Here is a 17298-nt window from a genome sequence, read left to right on the forward strand (position 1 = left end):
TCAACGGTTCACTCACTCTTGCACTCATTTTAAAAAACTTTTTTCAACCATTGGATTAATATCCAACGGTGGGTGACCACAATCTCTTGGACTCCTGTGGTCTAAGAAATTGGGACTGTCTAATCAATGTGTCTAGGCACATAGCCGATTGAAAATTTGATGTATGACAAAATATGGGTTTATTCCAACGAAGAAAATTTATAAAAAGAAATAAAGTTCAGAATTAGAAAATTGAGTTTCGAATATGGAAAATTATACTTGAGAGCATATATACGACATATTGTTGAGAATTTCTGAATTATATATCATTTTCTTATATTCTCCCGGTGAATTTAGGAATCCCTTTGGCCCTTCAATTAACCTAAACACAACTCTTCATAGGACCACATGACTAGTTACTGTTGAATTCCTAATCAATATTAAGACCTAGATCTCCTAGCATTAGAAGACCGTACTAAAATCATTTAAATCATTAGGGCACAACTTACTGCACACTTATGTCAACAATATGGTGAACAGTTGCCAATATTCAAGTGGTTGTGCCGACTGTGGCTAATTTGGCTCCTAATATTCAAATAGCAAATGGAAACTGCGGCAACGTTGGCCATATGTGTCAGGCACCCATGTTGTCTTCGCATGCTGGACATCTATGTGACTAGTTATTATGGATTTGCTTTGGATAACGAAACAACTGTGGAACCAAATTTAATCCCAATACTGAGAACGAGTCCACCCAGGATTGGAATTTCTACGGGAAATAGGTTAAAATCATACAAGTAGTAAACTAAAGCCTATAACTATAAATACCACACCACAGGTTGATTCATTCAAGTATGTAATATTTTTTCAAACCCTCAGGTGTTTTGTTTTGTAAGTGATTAGGTTAAGTACATAGTTGGCGATTGTTGATCCATCCCTCTGAAATCTTAAAAGCATGAACATGATTTGCGGGTCCTATTATTTTCCCAAAAAAAACAAAGGCCATGACGCCCACTTCATATGTGCACAAGAGCAGACTATTGGTGTGGCAGATGGCGTTGGTGATTGGGCAAAGCTTGGTGTGGATGCTAGCCAGTACGCAAGAGAACTCATGCGCAACTCGATCAAGTCGGTCAAAAAGCAGCAAGCTTTTGGAGGCGTTGACCCAAGAAGGGTTTTGAACGAAGCGTATGTAAAGACCAAGTGTAAAGGGTCCTCAACCGCTTGCATTCTTACCCTTAAAGACAAAGGAGTTTTGAATTTTGTGAACGTTGGGGACAGTGGTTTCATGGTGCTTAGAAACTACAAACTCTTGTACGTGTCTCCACGTCAACAGCATAGGTTTAACCATCCGTACCAACTGGGATACAGCACCCACTTTGATAATCCTCGTTCGGCTACGAAGACCAAAATTAGGGTTTTTCCAGGGGATATTTTAGTGCTTGGGACTGATGGGTTGTGGGATAACATGTACCCGAATGAGATAGTGCAATTTGTAGAAAACATGAGAGAAATGAAGCCGGAGGCATTGGCTTGTGCCTTGGCAAGTGTGGCTAGGGGTAGGTCGCTGGACAAGGGCAGGTTTAGTCCTTTTTCAAGAGCAGCTCAGAAGGCTGGAATAAAGTACCTAGGAGGGCAAGAAGGACGACATTACTGTTGTAGTAGGTTATATTATGGCGACTTCTACGCCAGCCCCCTCTTGTGTTGGGGGTTTGGAAATCATGTCGGATAACACAACACAACTGGGGCTGAAGCGCTCCACTCCCTGGTGGCGTCTTTGTTCGTGGCCTTGTAACTGTTTTAGGAGCTCCACCCCCAAAAAAGACACAACACGAATTTGACACGAATTTTGATTTCAGCCATGGCTAACCACCTTGACTATGACATCTACAAGTGACACGATCTGGCTTTGCCATCACAAATTGGAACAGATTGAAGGGCTTATAGGGGAGGTTCAGAAGTTGCATGAGAGGTAATGAAGAGCAAGGATGCTTGATCACATTCCGCTCCAAGGAGTCACAAATTTCCTTCTGAGAAGAAAGTAATGTTTGAAGAAGGGGAACAAAGCAAAAGGAGATGTATAGAAACCTATTTTAGTTATTAGGTAACACGCTTGCACTTGTATGTGTGTGCACCCTAGGCCTGTTTGATGTCTAAAATATGTAACCCAGCTCTCCCTTTTTGTGATTTTATCGTTATCTTTATATTAGATTACATAATTTCTTTTACTTTCAACACATTCTAAGCCTTTCTTTGTACTTATCACAACAGCTCCAGAAAGAGAAAAGAATTATAATGGGAAAAAGGTTCTGAATTTAATGGTCCCTTGTGTCAGTCCAACCGGCTCTAAGTTGCAAGTTTACCCTGGCCTTGGGTGTGGGAGTAGCATCTTCCTTCCTTAAATTTTTCTTCATTAAAAAAAAATTCTTACTTTTCCAATTAGGAAGCCATATGTATAATTAATCTTTTGACATCAGTAGTATGTGATGTTTAATCAAAACCCAAAAAAATAAAAAACGTAGCTTTATTTTTCTTTCTTGTTTCAATTAGAACTGAACCAAGAAATAATCAAATTCAGGATTTATTTATTTTTTTGGTCTCCCTTGGAATAGGAAACTCTCTGAAAACTGGAACATTTTTTTTTGGGTGCTTTTAATGCAGGAATCTCTCACAAGGAATGGCTTTAGGATTCGCTTTGATCACAATCTCCCTTCAAAGTAGCATTGCGAGGACGAAAAGACCAAGATACCCCTAAAACAAAAGGAAGCCAAATCCGATACAAAGAACGAGCCCACCAGGATTGGAATTCCGAACCGAAATAGGTAAAAAAAAATCCTAGGCCTATATAATTTCCAACCCAAAAGGAACTATCACTCCACCATAAATGCCACACCACATGTAATATTTTTTCAACCCTCCAAGTTCTGTTTTGTTTTGTTTTGTAGGTGGTGATTAGGTTAAGAACAAAATTAGCTGTTGCTCCGTCTCTCAGAAATCCTAAGAGCACGAGCATGAGGATGATTTGTGGGTCCTACTATTGGCCCAAAGAAGACAAACTGAAGCCAGAAGGCGATGACGCCCACTTCATATGTGCACAAGAGCAGACTATTGGTATGGCAGATGGCGTTGGTGGTTGGGCAAAGCATGGTGTAGATGCTGGCCAGTACGCAAGAGAACTCATGTGCAACTCGATCATGTCGGTCCAAAAACAAACCATTGTTGACCCAAGAAGGGTTTTGAACGAAGCTTATGCAGACACCAAGTGTGAAGGGTCCTCAACCGCTTGCATTGTCACGCTTAGAGAAACAGGAGTCTTGCACTTTGTCAACGTTGGGGATAGTGGTTTGATGGTGTTTAGAAACTACAAACTCTTGTACATGTCTCCTCGTGAACAGCGTAGTTTTAACTGTCCGTATCAACTGGGCAACAGCAGAGGCAGTGATAATCCTCGTAGCGCAACAGAGATCGAAATTAGAGTATTTCCAGGGGATATTGTAGTGCTTGGGACTGATGGATTGTGGGACAACATGTACCCGAATGAGATAGAGCAAGTTGTTCTGGGAAACATGAGAGAAAGTCGTGTGATGAAGTCGCAGGCGTTGGCTTGTCTTTTGGCAGATTTGGCTTGGCTTAGGTCTCTGGACAAGGACAGCTTTAGTCCTTATTCAAAAGCGGCTCAGGAGGCTGGAAAGAATCATCCAGGAGGCAAGAAGGACGACATTACTGTTGTAGTAGGTCATATTATGGTGACTTCCCCGGTCTGCTCTTGTGTAGAGGATTTCGTGGATAGACCTCTTGAAATCATATGGGATAACACAAAACCAGTGGAGCGGGCGACCTCCACTCCCTGGTGATGTCTTAGTTAGTGGCCCTCTAACTGCTTCTTCCGCTCCTCCACCCCAAAAAAAACACCACACAATTTTGAAACGAATTTTAATGGGTGATCAAGCTTGATTACCCAATGTGCTTCAAGCTCTTTGCAACGGATATGGAGCTTAAGAGGCAGGATTTTTTAACAATTTTATAAAGGGAACGAATTCTACAGGAGGTTGAAAAAGGCTTGGAAACGTGGATACTTTAGATGGCCTTCCTGGCACAGGCAAGCTTGATTGCAGCCATGCCTAATATCATTAACCATGACATCTACAAGTTTGAGTTTTTGAGCAATTAATTCCAAATCCCATTTGGGTAACTTGTTGTTTTCCATGCATAACCAATCTTAATCATCTTCGAAGATATTGATTGCACAATCAAGCTACAAAATCAGGAATTGAAGGATGAACCATGCAGGAACAAGAATAAAACTCAGGTCAGTTTACACTTTACATTTGGAGCACGCATGACTAGCATGGATAAAAATGCAGATTACTTGAGTTCTAAATTAATAGAATAACTGAAATACGTAGCATATGTCATGACCATTATCCCTCTAAGAACTTATAATACTTATATAACCTGAATCACTTACAATCTGATGTGCATGTAGCCCTGTCTAATAACACATTCTAAGCCTTTTTTTAAAGTACACCCCCTCAGCAACTGAAATATACTAAAGTAATTTGGCACAAATTCTTTGTACTTATCACAATAGGCGCTAGAAAGAGCAAAGAATTATAATGGGGAACAAGGTTCTTACTTTTCCAATTAGGAAGCCAGAGGCATTAATCTTTTGACATCGGCTCCCAGTGAATGAAGTTTCATATCTAAGTTCTCATAACCACGGTCAATATGAGCAACGCCACTGATATCCGTAGTTCCTTCTGCGGCCAATCCAGCTAATACCAGTGACATCCCACCCCTAATGTCATTTGCAACAAGGGAAGAACCAGACAAGAAACTGACAGGAGAATGGAAATGAGTTAGCACATTCATGTAATTCCAATTAAGGAACAAGAAAAACTTAAAACTTTATAAAAGGAAAATCTACGTGCCTTCCATTATCTTTCCCAAAGACCAGAGCAGTGCTTGCACAGACCTGAATTTTTGCTCCAAGCTTTAGCAGTTCACTTACTGGTAAAAAACAGAGAACATGTATGTGAATATCTCAATGCAACCAATTGTAAGCAATATATCAGCCTTCCAAACATCGAAACAAAAAGAATGATGTGTATGTATGAGCAAACACATATACAAACATAATGCATAGATACTACAAGGTGTTGCACTTATACGGTCCATTGATCGTATTCACTTCATTGTGAGGCTACTACGATCAACGACCAGCAGTGATCCGCGAGCAAAAATATGCAGAAATGCATATACATATAAATCTACAGATAGCACATACCATGACCCATGCGTTTGTCAAATACAGATTCCTCTACAGGACTTAAACCATTGCACGTGGTCAGCAGAGCCATTATTTGCGGTTGAAGATCTGTAGGAAACCCAGGATATGGGCCTGTCTTAACCTCAAAGCTTTGCAAATTTTCACCCCCACATCTAGAAACTGCTGAAACCTGAAGTATTTGTCAACTATAAAGTTCTGTAAGATACAAACAAAATGGGAACAAAATAATGTTAAGAATTTTCACATACTTCCAAGGTATCATGAGAGTATTGCCTGATTTTGCAACCAGCAGCCGAGAGTTTGTGTATTAAACAGGACATTTGGCAAGGTATGACAGGTGATATTGAGATGCACGAGCGAGTAATAGCTGCAGCAAGCATAAATGTGCCTGCTTCAATACGATCAGCAGCAATAACACATTCAGAACCATGCAACAGGGGTTTCCCTTTGATAACAAGCTGGTTACTTCCTGCTCCTTCCACACAGGCCCCACTGTCATTAAGAAACCGAGCAAGATCCACCACCTCTGGTTCCTATGGTGAAACGTTGGGGAAAGAAGTCACTTCATTATTTTAATCTAATCCATTAGACAACAAATGATAACAGTTAACACACTTCCATTCAATGAATGTTAGAAGCTAAAATGTTCAGTGAGATTCATCTTATCATACTCTGGCAACATTGTATAGTACAGTCATTCCATCAGCCATACATGCAGCCATCATAAGAGTTTCTGTTGCCCCAACACTTGCGTAATCAAGTTGGAAACTTCCTCCAACTAATCCTCTTCCATTTGCAGCATATGCCTTAACTTTCCCATCCCTGTATGTTGCATAAATTTTACTGGATCAACTCCTCGCATCATTCATTGACCATGTATATAACAAAGAATTTGGATACACTTTCCAAATGACCAATCATCCATGTCAAGTGTCACTAATTAAGAAAATAAGCAAGTCAATTGAATAAGACAATCAGCAAGATGCCAACCACCACAATAGCTGAGATTAGCAATGACTCAATCTGTGAACTATCACACCTTCATTCCTTACTTGGCACACTAGAATTTGAAAAGGAAATTGTACCTCTGGTGTCATGCTTACTTAACAAAAGTTTTGCAAGACTGCCTTCTTATTATTACAATTCAAGTATACGCATTTATCATAAAGTGACCATACAACCTCTCCTACACTACACTGCAAAGCATAATATGCTTACTCTCATGCAAGTCTAATCAAGATTTCGGGAACCATTCTATGAAATTTGCAGTTACATCAAGCATTATACATTTCAGATGTTGGCTAAAGAAAACAGTGAGAAACTTACCTCAACTCAACAACAGCACCAAGAGCTTGAAGACCTCTAATGTACAGGTCCACTGGTCGAGTCCCGATATTGCAGCCACCGGGCAATGCCACCACAGCCTCGCCGAATCGGGCTACCAAAGGGCCAATGACGAAAAACCCACCTCTTATCTTACGAATTTCATCCGATTTAGGCTCAACTGAGTCAACCCCATCAGTGTTAACCAATATTTCATTATTAAAGACTTCAACTTTGGCTCCAAGAGAAGCTAAAACCGAAGCCATTGTGCGGGTATCGAACAAATTGGGCACATTGTGAATCTTTGAAGTGCCTGAGCAGCAAAGGGTCGCTGCAAGAATGGGTAAAGCTGAGTTCTTGGAGCCGCTGATGGGTACATGGCCGGAGAGCTTGGAAGGACCATTGATTATGAGCTTTGGGTAAGGGGTTTGGATTTGGGTTCGGGTCTCGGTTTCAGGTTCGTGAATCAGTGGTTTTAGGAGATAATGGGGTAAGGGTTTTGTGGGTTTTGAACTTGGTGAAAGGTTGAAGGTAGAGCAGGAAGCCATTTGTGAAGAGTTGCCGCCAAGTTCTTCATTGGCTGCTTTACCTAGTTGACCCTTTTTGTTTTTTTACAAAATTTTTGTTATTTTTAAATTAAATTTATTTTAAATTCTTTTCAGACCAGGAAATCAAACAACAACAACAACAACAACAAAAAAAGAGGCCAGGAAATCAAAAACGAAAAAACACGTTTTTTTTGGGGGGGCAGAAAACACGTTGACTAACTAGAAATTATATATGGATGTGAAATGGCAGAAGAAAAATATGGAATAAAGCACCTTTCCATTATCTATATATTGTTTTTGGTCTAAAATATAATTATATGATCTCAACAATATTATCAATGTAAAGTTTATGTCACCTTACATGATCTCATATGAAAATAAATTTCAAGTTCTTAATATTCGAGAAGTTTCAACTTCGATTCCTCTTTTTTTTTAATAAAAGAAAAAGTATTTGAGCAAAACTATTTTTAAAATGAGTATTTTCCTTACACGGCTTGTCATCAAATCTAAACCTTTGAAAAATCAAATTTCTCAAACTAGTTTTTCAACCATGAGACTTTTGAAAATAGTTCCAAACTTTTGTATTTGTTGTCATATTAGTTGAAGGGGAAAAAAGTGCGGAAAATGATAACTAAAATTGACTCGCTCCACAAACCCTAAAATAGAACATCCCGACCATTACCACACAATCTTAACCAACCCCCATTTGTTTCACCCATAAAAGACTTCGAATTGCCTCCAAGAAACTTAACACAAGGGGGAATACAATTAGAACTCAAATACAGAAAGAACACCAAAGAGGAGAGATATAGAAATGGCCAAGAACGTGAGTATCGTAGCACTTGTTGTCGCCCTGTCCTGCTTCTGCTCTTTGGCCTATGCCACAACCAAAAGCAATCTCTTTGTGGAAGGCAGGGTGTACTGCGACCCATGTCGTGTCCAGTTCGAGACTAGACTTAGTGTACCCCTCGAAGGTAACTTCATATCTAGCTTGTTACATATATCACCACATTTTTATTTTGCCATTCCATCAATTCTTTTTGTTAGTATCTAAGATTTACCATCTATGGCTCTCTATTAGACCCTCCTAATTTTCTTTTTTGGTTTATGAAAAACGAAAGGAAAATTATCTTTTTGAAGGGTTGCTTTTACCCTTATCCGTTTTTCAGTATTTCGCATCGAACATAAAATCTCGTGTTGAAGAAGTTGAGTTGTCCGAAGTTATTAAAACCCTATTTCCACTTTATATGTTATTTTTACTAATCCCTATACAATGGCATTGGGATAGGTCAAAGAAGTTATTAAAATTCTTAATGGGCCTACATTTTATAAATCATTCACTCCTCAATCAATGATCATTCTTAAATTATGCACTTTGTTTGATATGTGCATGGATACAGGTGCTGTGGTAGCTTTGGAGTGCCGAGGCCGTGAGAATGGTACCTTGGCATACACACTCCAAGGCAAGACCGATAAGAATGGCATCTACAGCCTTCCCGCCGACGAGGACATGGAGGAGCAAATCTGTGAGGTGAGGACCGTGAGCAGCCCTAGGGCTAATTGCAATGAACACTTTGACTTCGAGAGAGCTAGGGTTTTGCTGACATACAACAATGGTGTCAAGTCCATGGCTCGATATGCCAACCCCCTTGGGTTCATGCAGAAGGAGAGTGTCACTGAGTGTGAGCAAGTTCTTAAGGAATTGTTCCCCGAAGAGACCGAGGAAGTATAGAAATATTATACATACCACACTCTGTCACCATAATGTGAACTACTTAATATATATATATAAATATTTGTGGGAAGGAGTTAACTCTCCCTCTTTTTAATTGTATAGCTCTCTACAAAATTATTTTTATTTTATTTTAAAGAACATCACAATAAAAGGATCGACTAGTTTTAAACAAAAAAGATTGGATGTGGTTGATGCATCTAAAATAGTTTGCTCAATAACATTTTGTGTATTATGCGACTCAAATATCCAAACATTAAAACCAGAAAAGGTGAATTTATCTTTAAATTGCATTTTTGAAATACCGAAAAGTTGTAATTTTGACTCTAATATATGATGTACTCGTCCAACTCGTCTGTTATTGTCCCCTTCATTGAACCATTTTATATAGGCTTATTATCACAAAACGTCCCTAAAGTTTACGAAACTATCAGATTGCATCCTTAATGTTTTTTTGTATCACTTATGGTCCTCAAGGTTAGTATGTGCAATCACAAATGGTCCCTGACGTTAGGTTCTGTCAAAAACTCTATTAGTTTGCCATCGTGGCATACATATATATCACAAAACATCCCTGAGGTTTACACACTTATCACAAATGGTCCTTACGAATTTTTTTTTTTTAAAATTTAAAATTCATAAAGTTTTGGTTTTCTTTTTAAAATTATTTATAAATGAAAAAACAATTTATAGAAAGATTTTAATCTTGAGGACCATTTATGAATCCTAAACCTTTAGTTTTTTTTTTCATTTTTAAATTTTATGAATTTTAAATTATTTTTTAAAAACTTCATTAGTTTGTTGATGTGGCATATATATGAAGCCCACATCTACAATAATATAGTGTCACATGTATTTAAAATTTAATATATATTTTAAAATAATTATAATTCATAAAATTTTAAAAAGAAAACAAAAATTTTATGAATTTTAAATTTAAAAAATTTAAAATTTTCATAAGGACCATTTGTGATAGGTGTGTGAACCTCAAGGATGTTTTGTGATATACATATATGCCACGTCAGCAAACTAATGGAGTTTTTGACGGAACTTAACGGCAGGGACCATTTGTGATCATGCATGCTAACTTTGAGGACCACGAATGACAAAAAAAAACATTAAGGATGCAATCTGATAGTTTCGCAAACCTTAGGGACGTTTTGTGATAATAAGCCTTTTATATAAGCGCTATGGTCCCAATAGTTGGTGGGCGGTCAAAATGGGTTATTCGAGAAAATCAACCAAATAAGTATCAAATCTCATCTATAATGCTTTTTTGTTTTTTTGGTAATGCTAGTGATTTTCCTTTTGTATCGTTTTTCTTCTCATTTTCATTCTGCAATGTTGTATGATAATCAAAATCGTTCATTTTCAAGGTTATCCTTCAAGAATTATTTTTGAAAAAAAAAACTAATCGGAAACAGTTTTCTATTTTATTAACAATGCGATGATTATTTGTTTAATCAAAACACTAGATTCCGTCGATTTATTTGATAACAATTAAATTACAAAACCGTTTATGATTTTATTGAATTTTTGCAAGCATGATCTTTAAAAGGTGAACTAGAAGATAGTCCAACGCAGAGAGCCTGACTTCCAAATGAGAAGAGGCCTTCTACATTAGGAGGGACCTTGCACTAGGAAGGGGATCGGAAACATTATTCCCCCTTGGAGAAAACAGGGAATTAGTGAGGGAAGAAAGGGCATGAGAAACCACAAACCACACCCCACCGCCACCCACCCCCGCTCCCCCCTCCTCCAAAAAACTTTTTCTCATTTATAAATAATTATAAAAAAAAAAAGTGCATGAGACCATCCTAATCCTTTAGGTGGAGAAACACTTACATAAAATAGAGATAACACTATTTTACTATTTTCAACTAATAATTATTTCACGTTACAAAATACGATTAGTCTTTTCATACAGGTTTAATGCTTTAGGTGACAGTAATAATTAAACGGCATTGCAAGATAAGAACGGTCATGCTCACTTAAGAAAAAGTAGCTAATAAAAGAAGGTAAAACGAGAAGGTGCACCTAAAACAGTCCCCCTCACCTAAGGAACTGTAGCTAACATTTTTTCTTTTCTTTTTTCTTTTTTTCCAATGGAAGAAACAAGCGAAAAAGCAAAATGCCACTAAACTGATCAGTTATTGGCAATCTGGCGGGCATGTACATGAAACTCCCCAAAGCAGGAAACAAAAAAAGAGAGAGAGAGAATAATAAAGATGTCAAAATCATTGCTTTTAAGTTTTGGGAAATAAGAAACACGTAAAATATTCGTAAACCGAGTGCTTATTAAAATTATTTCTTCGTCATAGTGAGAGAAAGAAAGAAACCCAACGCACTCTCTCTCTCTCCTCCCTTCTCTCTCTCGCAAAAACCCTCATTGCGTAGCCTGCAATCGACTTTCGAATGGCCAACAGTAACCTTCCCCGGAGAATCATCAAGGTTCACCCTTCAATCTTCTTCACGATCCCTCTTCTAATTTCCCTCTGATCGCTCTGTTTGTGTCCAAACAAAGAAAATTGAGTCTTTCATTTATTTTGTTGTAATTTCATCTTATGTGCTTAGCCTGGAATATGTACTTGCAAATTTGTGATCTTTTTCATTTTTGTCTTCTCTTTCTCAGCTGCCAAACGTGGCTTAGGGTTTTTGCGGTTTTATTTTGTGTAATTGTTTAACCACTTTTGTGTTTTTGATCCCACAGGAAACTCAACGTCTCCTCAGTGAGCCTGGTAAGTTACACTCTTTCCCACTAATTATTTGAGCTTGAATTTGAAGTTGTGCTTTAAATTCTTTTGATTTTTGTGTGTGTTTGTTTTATAAAGCAATCTAAATAGAAATGTGAGCAGGATAGTTTTTTTTTTTAGGGTTTAGATGTAATATAAATATGCTAATTCTGTTGGGTTTTATTTTGATGGGGATTTATGGGGCTTAATTATTATTTAATACCGTGATTATCTATACAGCACCGGGGATTAGCGCTTCACCATCGGAAGACAATATGCGATATTTCAATGTGATGATCCTAGGCCCAACACAATCTCCTTATGAAGGTATAAATTACTGGACTGCATTTTTTTTATACTACATGCTTATGTAAGAAATTCAATCTTGTTTGGTTATTATTGTTGCAAGTCTTTTTCTTTTTTCAAGAAAATTTTGGGGAAAACATCAGAAGTGTTTATTTTGTTTTCCATGTGATATATTCATAATTGAGACAACAAGAGCATTAGTTCTTTTGTTTTGTGCACATCCATTTGTAAGTGTGAGCTTTATTTTGGGAGTAAAAGCCTGATGGTAACTTTGATTTGGGGAATCTTTTTAATTTAATCAACAAATTCATGTATCAGAATGATGACTTATGGTGCTTAGCGATGAATAGTCCTACCTCACTTGAAATGTAGTGATCTGCATTACTGGATGTTTGTATTCATTCATATTGTTCCTGTGAAAGTTGGCTGGAAACAAATTATTGACGTCGTTGTCTGCTAAAGTTAGATTTAATGAGAATGACTTAGGAGGTGGGAGCATTCCATTAACTCTATAGTGATTTGTGATCACCGAAGGTTGTCTATTTTTGTGATTTGTTCTTACTCTTGTGTACCAAAGGAGTATCAGGTCCATATTTCAATATTTTAATGTGACAATGTAGCCCCCGGGGATAATATTGTGTTGAAGGGCATAATCAACTCTCATTGTCGAATGGAAGTATGTATATGAAGCAAACCATCAATGAAGGACTGCTGCTTCTACCGTGTCCTTGGAGCAAGTAGTCAGTCTAGTGACATTGCCTAAGTATGAACACTTGTTTTGGTTATTGGAATAGCCGGTAGTTTTTCTTGAGAGCCTTAACATTTTGCAAGGGATAAGTAGAGAATTGGAGAAAACATGATGTCTATTGAAGATAATAAAATTGATTTTCCTGTTAGTGATTTTTGCAATATTCAGAAAGACCTAGTGCAGGCTAATTTAGGACTAGTGAGAGATCGTGCTACTCAGAAAGGCAGGCTAATTGAGGAGATATTGTAGCAATCATCCCTATACTCGAGGAGAGCTTTATCTCACCTTCAGAAATCTGTTTTTTGCTTGTACTGTCAGAAAAGTGTAGTCCGTTTCTGTAGCACCTGTCTATCTATGTGGGTTCGTTGGCCTGTTAGAGGTGTATGGCATTGATGTGACGCAACTGTGTCAAATCATGGACAGTGAACCAGGTCCTAGATTAATGATGATACCCTTTCTCACAACTCCGACTTTTTTTTTCTCTTCATATAACCAAGTAACATCTGTGTATACTGCTTAGACTTGAGAAAATTTCTCTTACATCTGCGTTGAGTAACAATGTACTTTGCTACGTGGTTGAGCTTGTGTCAAATGATGGCAGCTTATTTTTCTTAGTCGGATAATTTTGTAAATGAAAAATCAGATGTCAGTTATAGAAATGTATTACGAGTTTACTTGGTTTCCTTTTTCTTGTTACTCCCTTGTTTATTCTTTTCCGTTGCTTAGAATTGATTTGCTCATTTAACGTTGTGTATTTGTTTGTTTGAAATATTTGTTCAGGAGGAGTTTTCAAGTTGGAACTATTTTTGCCAGAAGAATATCCAATGGCTGCTCCAAAGGTACTTTGATTTGAAGTCTTTTCAGTATGAAAAGAACACAAAGGGCAAAATATTGGGGGAGAGTATGAAATAAAACATTTCGATGGATAGGAGCACTTTTAATTCTTGCTTCAGACGTGTGGAGTTTCACTGTTATTTAATAAATGGGTTTTATCTTCACAGTTAATTCGTTCCTTGTTTATATTAAATTTCAACTTAGATTTTGTTTCCTTTGTATCTTTTACTTGCCGTGCAATTTGTTAGTCACATGTGGTGTATGCCTACAAAAGTGGCAGTGTGTTTTGAGAACTGGATTGAACATGGGTAGTCTGTTAATGTTGATGTTGTAATTTACCAAGGAGAAACTAGTATTTGGTATGTGTATAGTTAATGCATGTGCGTTGGATCTTTAGGATCTTAGAAGGCAGTTCTTAAACTCGCCCAAACTAAAGAAGGTAAATAGCTTAAGTTTTTTGGCCTGTCATGTAGCTAGAAGGGAAAGGAGATGCAATTTGGTAAATATTATCGTTTACATAACACATTTTGACACTGATTCTGATCGCTAATAATTTATGGACTGGAATGTTTCCAATTTTTTCTGAATATATTGCCAATGTTGATTATGAATGAAAATTTCTTAGGTTAATAGTTGTGCTTTAATGGTTTTTCTTTGAGGTAGAACTAATGTAAGACCAATCTGCATATATTCACCTTTGTTAGCAACTGTTGTCAATTGTGGCAGTCTGGGATTGAATAGTTCGCTATCCTTTCATAGGATACCAACATGGTACTGGAAACTGTTAAAGACTTATAAGGAAACTGTGTTGTCATTATGTAGTAATTTTACAAATGTGTTAGGATGTGGTTCCAGTTTTGCAGTGTCCAGCACCACACCATCTTCTGCCTTCGCATGCTTCTCAGCATCCTTATATTCCTTATCTTGTGTGTATCAAGTAATTATTTGTTTTTTCCCTTGTATCAGGTTCGATTTCTCACCAAAATTTATCATCCTAACATTGACAAGGTAGGCTGTGCCTTCTGGTTATTTTCTTCCTTTTACTTTCAAAGGTTTAGCAAGTAGTAGTTTCTTGCCTTTTTATGAATGGTTTTCTTAATGCAGCTGGGAAGGATATGCCTTGACATTTTGAAAGACAAATGGAGTCCTGCTCTCCAGATACGAACTGTACTTTTGAGGTATCATTATTTCATATTGCCTTTGTAGTGAATCTTTTACCTGTTCTGAGATCAAAACATAAGAAACACCTGTGCGGATCACAGATTAAAATATCAAGACAAACTGTTTGTTCAATTCAAAACAAATTTTGATATAATTCATACTGGTATAATGTGGAGTTCGTGCATCTGCTATTCCATTTCTGCTGCTTTATTCTTATACAGTCACTGTACTTGATTTGGGAAAATGTTTTAATGTGATGAATGGTTATATATTTTTTAAAGTAAAAATTGAAACTGAATTATCGGCAATGTTGCCATCATTTTCTGCTAGTATTCAGGCACTTTTGAGTGCTCCAAACCCCGACGATCCGCTCTCTGAGAACATCGCCAAACATTGGAAATCGAATGAGGCTGAAGCGGTTGAAACAGGTAATGTTGATAGTTTTCCTTTTTATTGGTTTTTCCCTTGCTTAGCTAGAACTGTAATATCAATTAACAATGCTAAAGCTGATTTGTTCTTCCTTATTCCCGCAGCAAAGGAATGGACCCGTTTATATGCAAGTGGTGTGTGATGGCATGGTGCAAGTTTATCATTCCCTCAAATAACATTGTTGCAATGTATGGTATTCACTGTCATTTTAGATGAAAGAATTGGAAGAATTGATGTTTGAAATATTGGAGTTTAATGTTCTCAAGCTACCATTTATTGCCTGATAATTGTTTCATCTCTTGGAAGCTTGTGTCTGAATTTGGATGATCAAGGATGAAGATACATTTATCTTCGGTCTCAAGTGTCGGCTGGGGATTATTATAGGCACACAAAATATGGATTTCTGGTAATCGATAGTGTGAATAATTCTTTTCCAATTCTTTCTTGTTTCCTGGCGTGTCTTTCTCAGAATCTGCAGGGTGTTCCTTGCTTCGTCTTTGCAAATACTTTGGCATTTTTAACCGAGAGCATTATGTTCTTCCTCCTTTGCCTCAAAACATCACGTACTAGTAAGCCTAGGCACTGGTTTGAAGTTAATGAGACCACTACTTCTAAACACTTCCAAGCACATGGCAAGCGGCTTGTAGCTCAAGTGATCAAGAGTATTTACCTTTGCATACAAGATAAACCACATGGAAATTGAGTAGCACTTTCTATAGGTTTTTAAAATGATTGTTTAACTTTTTGTTTAAAGTGTTGGTATTGATTCATGCATAATCAGAAAATAATTGCCGCATAATCATTAAACTCAGCGCCTCTTTGAAACTAGTTCTTGCATAATCAGAAAATAAAAGCACTTCATTAGTTGTTTTTTCTCATAGCTTTTTCTCACAACAAATTTTAATAATAAGTAATTTTCTCATAATTTACTAAACAGGTTAGGCTTTTCAAAAAATTTAAATCACTTCACTCTAAATAAATAATGACAACCGAGCACTTAAGCATGATTAGTTCAGGTCTACCACTAATCTTTGTGTGGGCTTTTGTGCTTTTGGGTTTTGGCCATGGAAAATACAACTAATATTCAATGAAAGATTAAAAAGTTTGTGATGAGGCGACATGAGTGACACCCTTTTTTAAAAAATTGGAAAAACAATTGTATATTAAAAGAAATAACCCATGCAAGAAAATACAAAAAGAAAACCGCATTAATTAATTAATGTCCATTGCCGATAAGAGACAATGGTGGACCTAATTGAAAACGCCACAAAACGACATGGCTCTGAGAATCTGATTAGATCACAAGAAATCTTAAAGAACTCTGAATTTACTGTTTCAGTTTCACTGTTTCTTTTTTTCTTCTGTTCATTTACTTTAGATGGATCGTACAAATTGTAAGAACGTTAATTGGAGGCTTTTACAGCCTTACAGATGTAGGGTAGGGACACGTCACACGTACGTAGGGTACCCCAAAAGTCAAGTACCCTCCATGGTCCTCTTTCTCTTTCTGCTCAACCCCACGCGCGCGCCTTTGTTTTTGTGTTTTTTTTTTTTATAGTGAATTAGTTTTCTCTTTATTTATAGTATTTTTATGTTTATTAAAGTCTGACCACGTGAGCAGAGTCATCTGCCGGCCGTTTGACCGTTGAGACGCACCGACCCGGGCGATTCAGACATGTGACCATTGCATTTATATTTATTAATAAATTTTAGAGACCAAATTACAAATCACTACCAAAACATGACTCAATAGTTTGATTATTGGTCCTACTCCTACCACATATATCCCTGTCTTCATAACACTCCTTTTTTTTCATAAATAAAAACATAACTATGTATTCTTTTAATTATGAATGTTTCTGTTAAAAGTAAATTTCATTAAAATAGTTTAAAGTGCTTCTTGAAAAAACAATCAAACTCACTTTTCGTAATAAAACAAGACATTCTGAAAATGCTCGTGAATAAAAGATCATAAAAGTACTTTTAGTTACCTGAAATGCTAAAATCATAATAGTCCCTTAGAAATATAAGGTCGATAAGATAAGGACCCTCAACCACCAATCTCTCTCCTTTCATTCTTTAATGATAGGTCGGTTTTGTTGTTAATAATAAAGGGGAAGTCCTAATTTGTCACGTACCCAATCAAAGTTGTGTTGAATGTAGACTAGACATGGTCCATCAACAACAACAACTACTCAGAGCAAGCAAGCAAGAAG

General features: G+C 37.0%; 5 protein-coding genes across 5 annotated transcripts; 4 read left to right on the plus strand and 1 right to left on the minus strand.

The window, feature by feature from the left end:
• The first annotated feature begins 934 nt into the window (after window positions 1–934).
• On the plus strand, window positions 935–1711 carry LOC117625326 (probable protein phosphatase 2C 55). Its single transcript, XM_034356903.1, has one exon. The coding sequence runs from the start codon at window positions 935–937 to the stop codon at window positions 1709–1711; it is 777 nt and encodes a 258-aa protein (XP_034212794.1).
• A 1279-nt stretch (window positions 1712–2990) lies between these two features.
• LOC117625327 (probable protein phosphatase 2C 55) lies at window positions 2991–3833 on the plus strand. The gene has a single exon (XM_034356904.1). The coding sequence runs from the start codon at window positions 2991–2993 to the stop codon at window positions 3831–3833; it is 843 nt and encodes a 280-aa protein (XP_034212795.1).
• A 499-nt stretch (window positions 3834–4332) lies between these two features.
• Window positions 4333–7169, minus strand: LOC117625798 (UDP-N-acetylglucosamine 1-carboxyvinyltransferase 2-like). The gene is given in 7 exon segments (XM_034357361.1): window positions 4333–4816; window positions 4911–4989; window positions 5267–5438; window positions 5518–5802; window positions 5941–6091; window positions 6596–7142; window positions 7145–7169. Coding segments are annotated over 7 exon segments (1452 nt in total). The 3' UTR covers window positions 4333–4623.
• A 717-nt stretch (window positions 7170–7886) lies between these two features.
• On the plus strand, window positions 7887–8974 carry LOC117625096 (olee1-like protein). The gene is made up of 2 exons (XM_034356682.1): window positions 7887–8114; window positions 8541–8974. The coding sequence occupies exons 1-2, from the start codon at window positions 7955–7957 to the stop codon at window positions 8870–8872; spliced, it is 492 nt and encodes a 163-aa protein (XP_034212573.1). The 5' UTR covers window positions 7887–7954; the 3' UTR covers window positions 8873–8974.
• Window positions 8975–11083: 2109 nt separating this feature from the next.
• Window positions 11084–15519, plus strand: LOC117624561 (ubiquitin-conjugating enzyme E2 35). Its single transcript, XM_034355879.1, has 8 exons — window positions 11084–11323; window positions 11583–11610; window positions 11845–11931; window positions 13439–13497; window positions 14459–14500; window positions 14597–14670; window positions 14984–15081; window positions 15187–15519. The coding sequence occupies exons 1-8, from the start codon at window positions 11288–11290 to the stop codon at window positions 15222–15224; spliced, it is 462 nt and encodes a 153-aa protein (XP_034211770.1). The 5' UTR covers window positions 11084–11287; the 3' UTR covers window positions 15225–15519.
• Window positions 15520–17298: the final 1779 nt, after the last annotated feature.

This window comes from Prunus dulcis, chromosome 4 (assembly GCF_902201215.1).
Source record: "Prunus dulcis chromosome 4, ALMONDv2, whole genome shotgun sequence".
NCBI lineage: Eukaryota > Viridiplantae > Streptophyta > Magnoliopsida > Rosales > Rosaceae > Prunus > Prunus dulcis.

Coding starts and splice junctions, on each gene's coding strand:
- LOC117625326 (XM_034356903.1), top strand. CDS start 935: ATGAACATGATTTGCGGGTCCTATTATTTTCCCAAAAAAAACAAAGGC.
- LOC117625096 (XM_034356682.1), top strand. CDS start 7,955: ATGGCCAAGAACGTGAGTATCGTAGCACTTGTTGTCGCCCTGTCCTGC. Junction 8,115..8,540: donor ACTTAGTGTACCCCTCGAAG/GTAACTTCATAT, acceptor GCATGGATACAG/GTGCTGTGGTAGCTTTGGAG.
- LOC117624561 (XM_034355879.1), top strand. CDS start 11,288: ATGGCCAACAGTAACCTTCCCCGGAGAATCATCAAG. Junction 11,932..13,438: donor AACACAATCTCCTTATGAAG/GTATAAATTACT, acceptor ATATTTGTTCAG/GAGGAGTTTTCAAGTTGGAA. Junction 15,082..15,186: donor GGCTGAAGCGGTTGAAACAG/GTAATGTTGATA, acceptor TTATTCCCGCAG/CAAAGGAATGGACCCGTTTA.
- LOC117625327 (XM_034356904.1), top strand. CDS start 2,991: ATGAGGATGATTTGTGGGTCCTACTATTGGCCCAAAGAAGACAAACTG.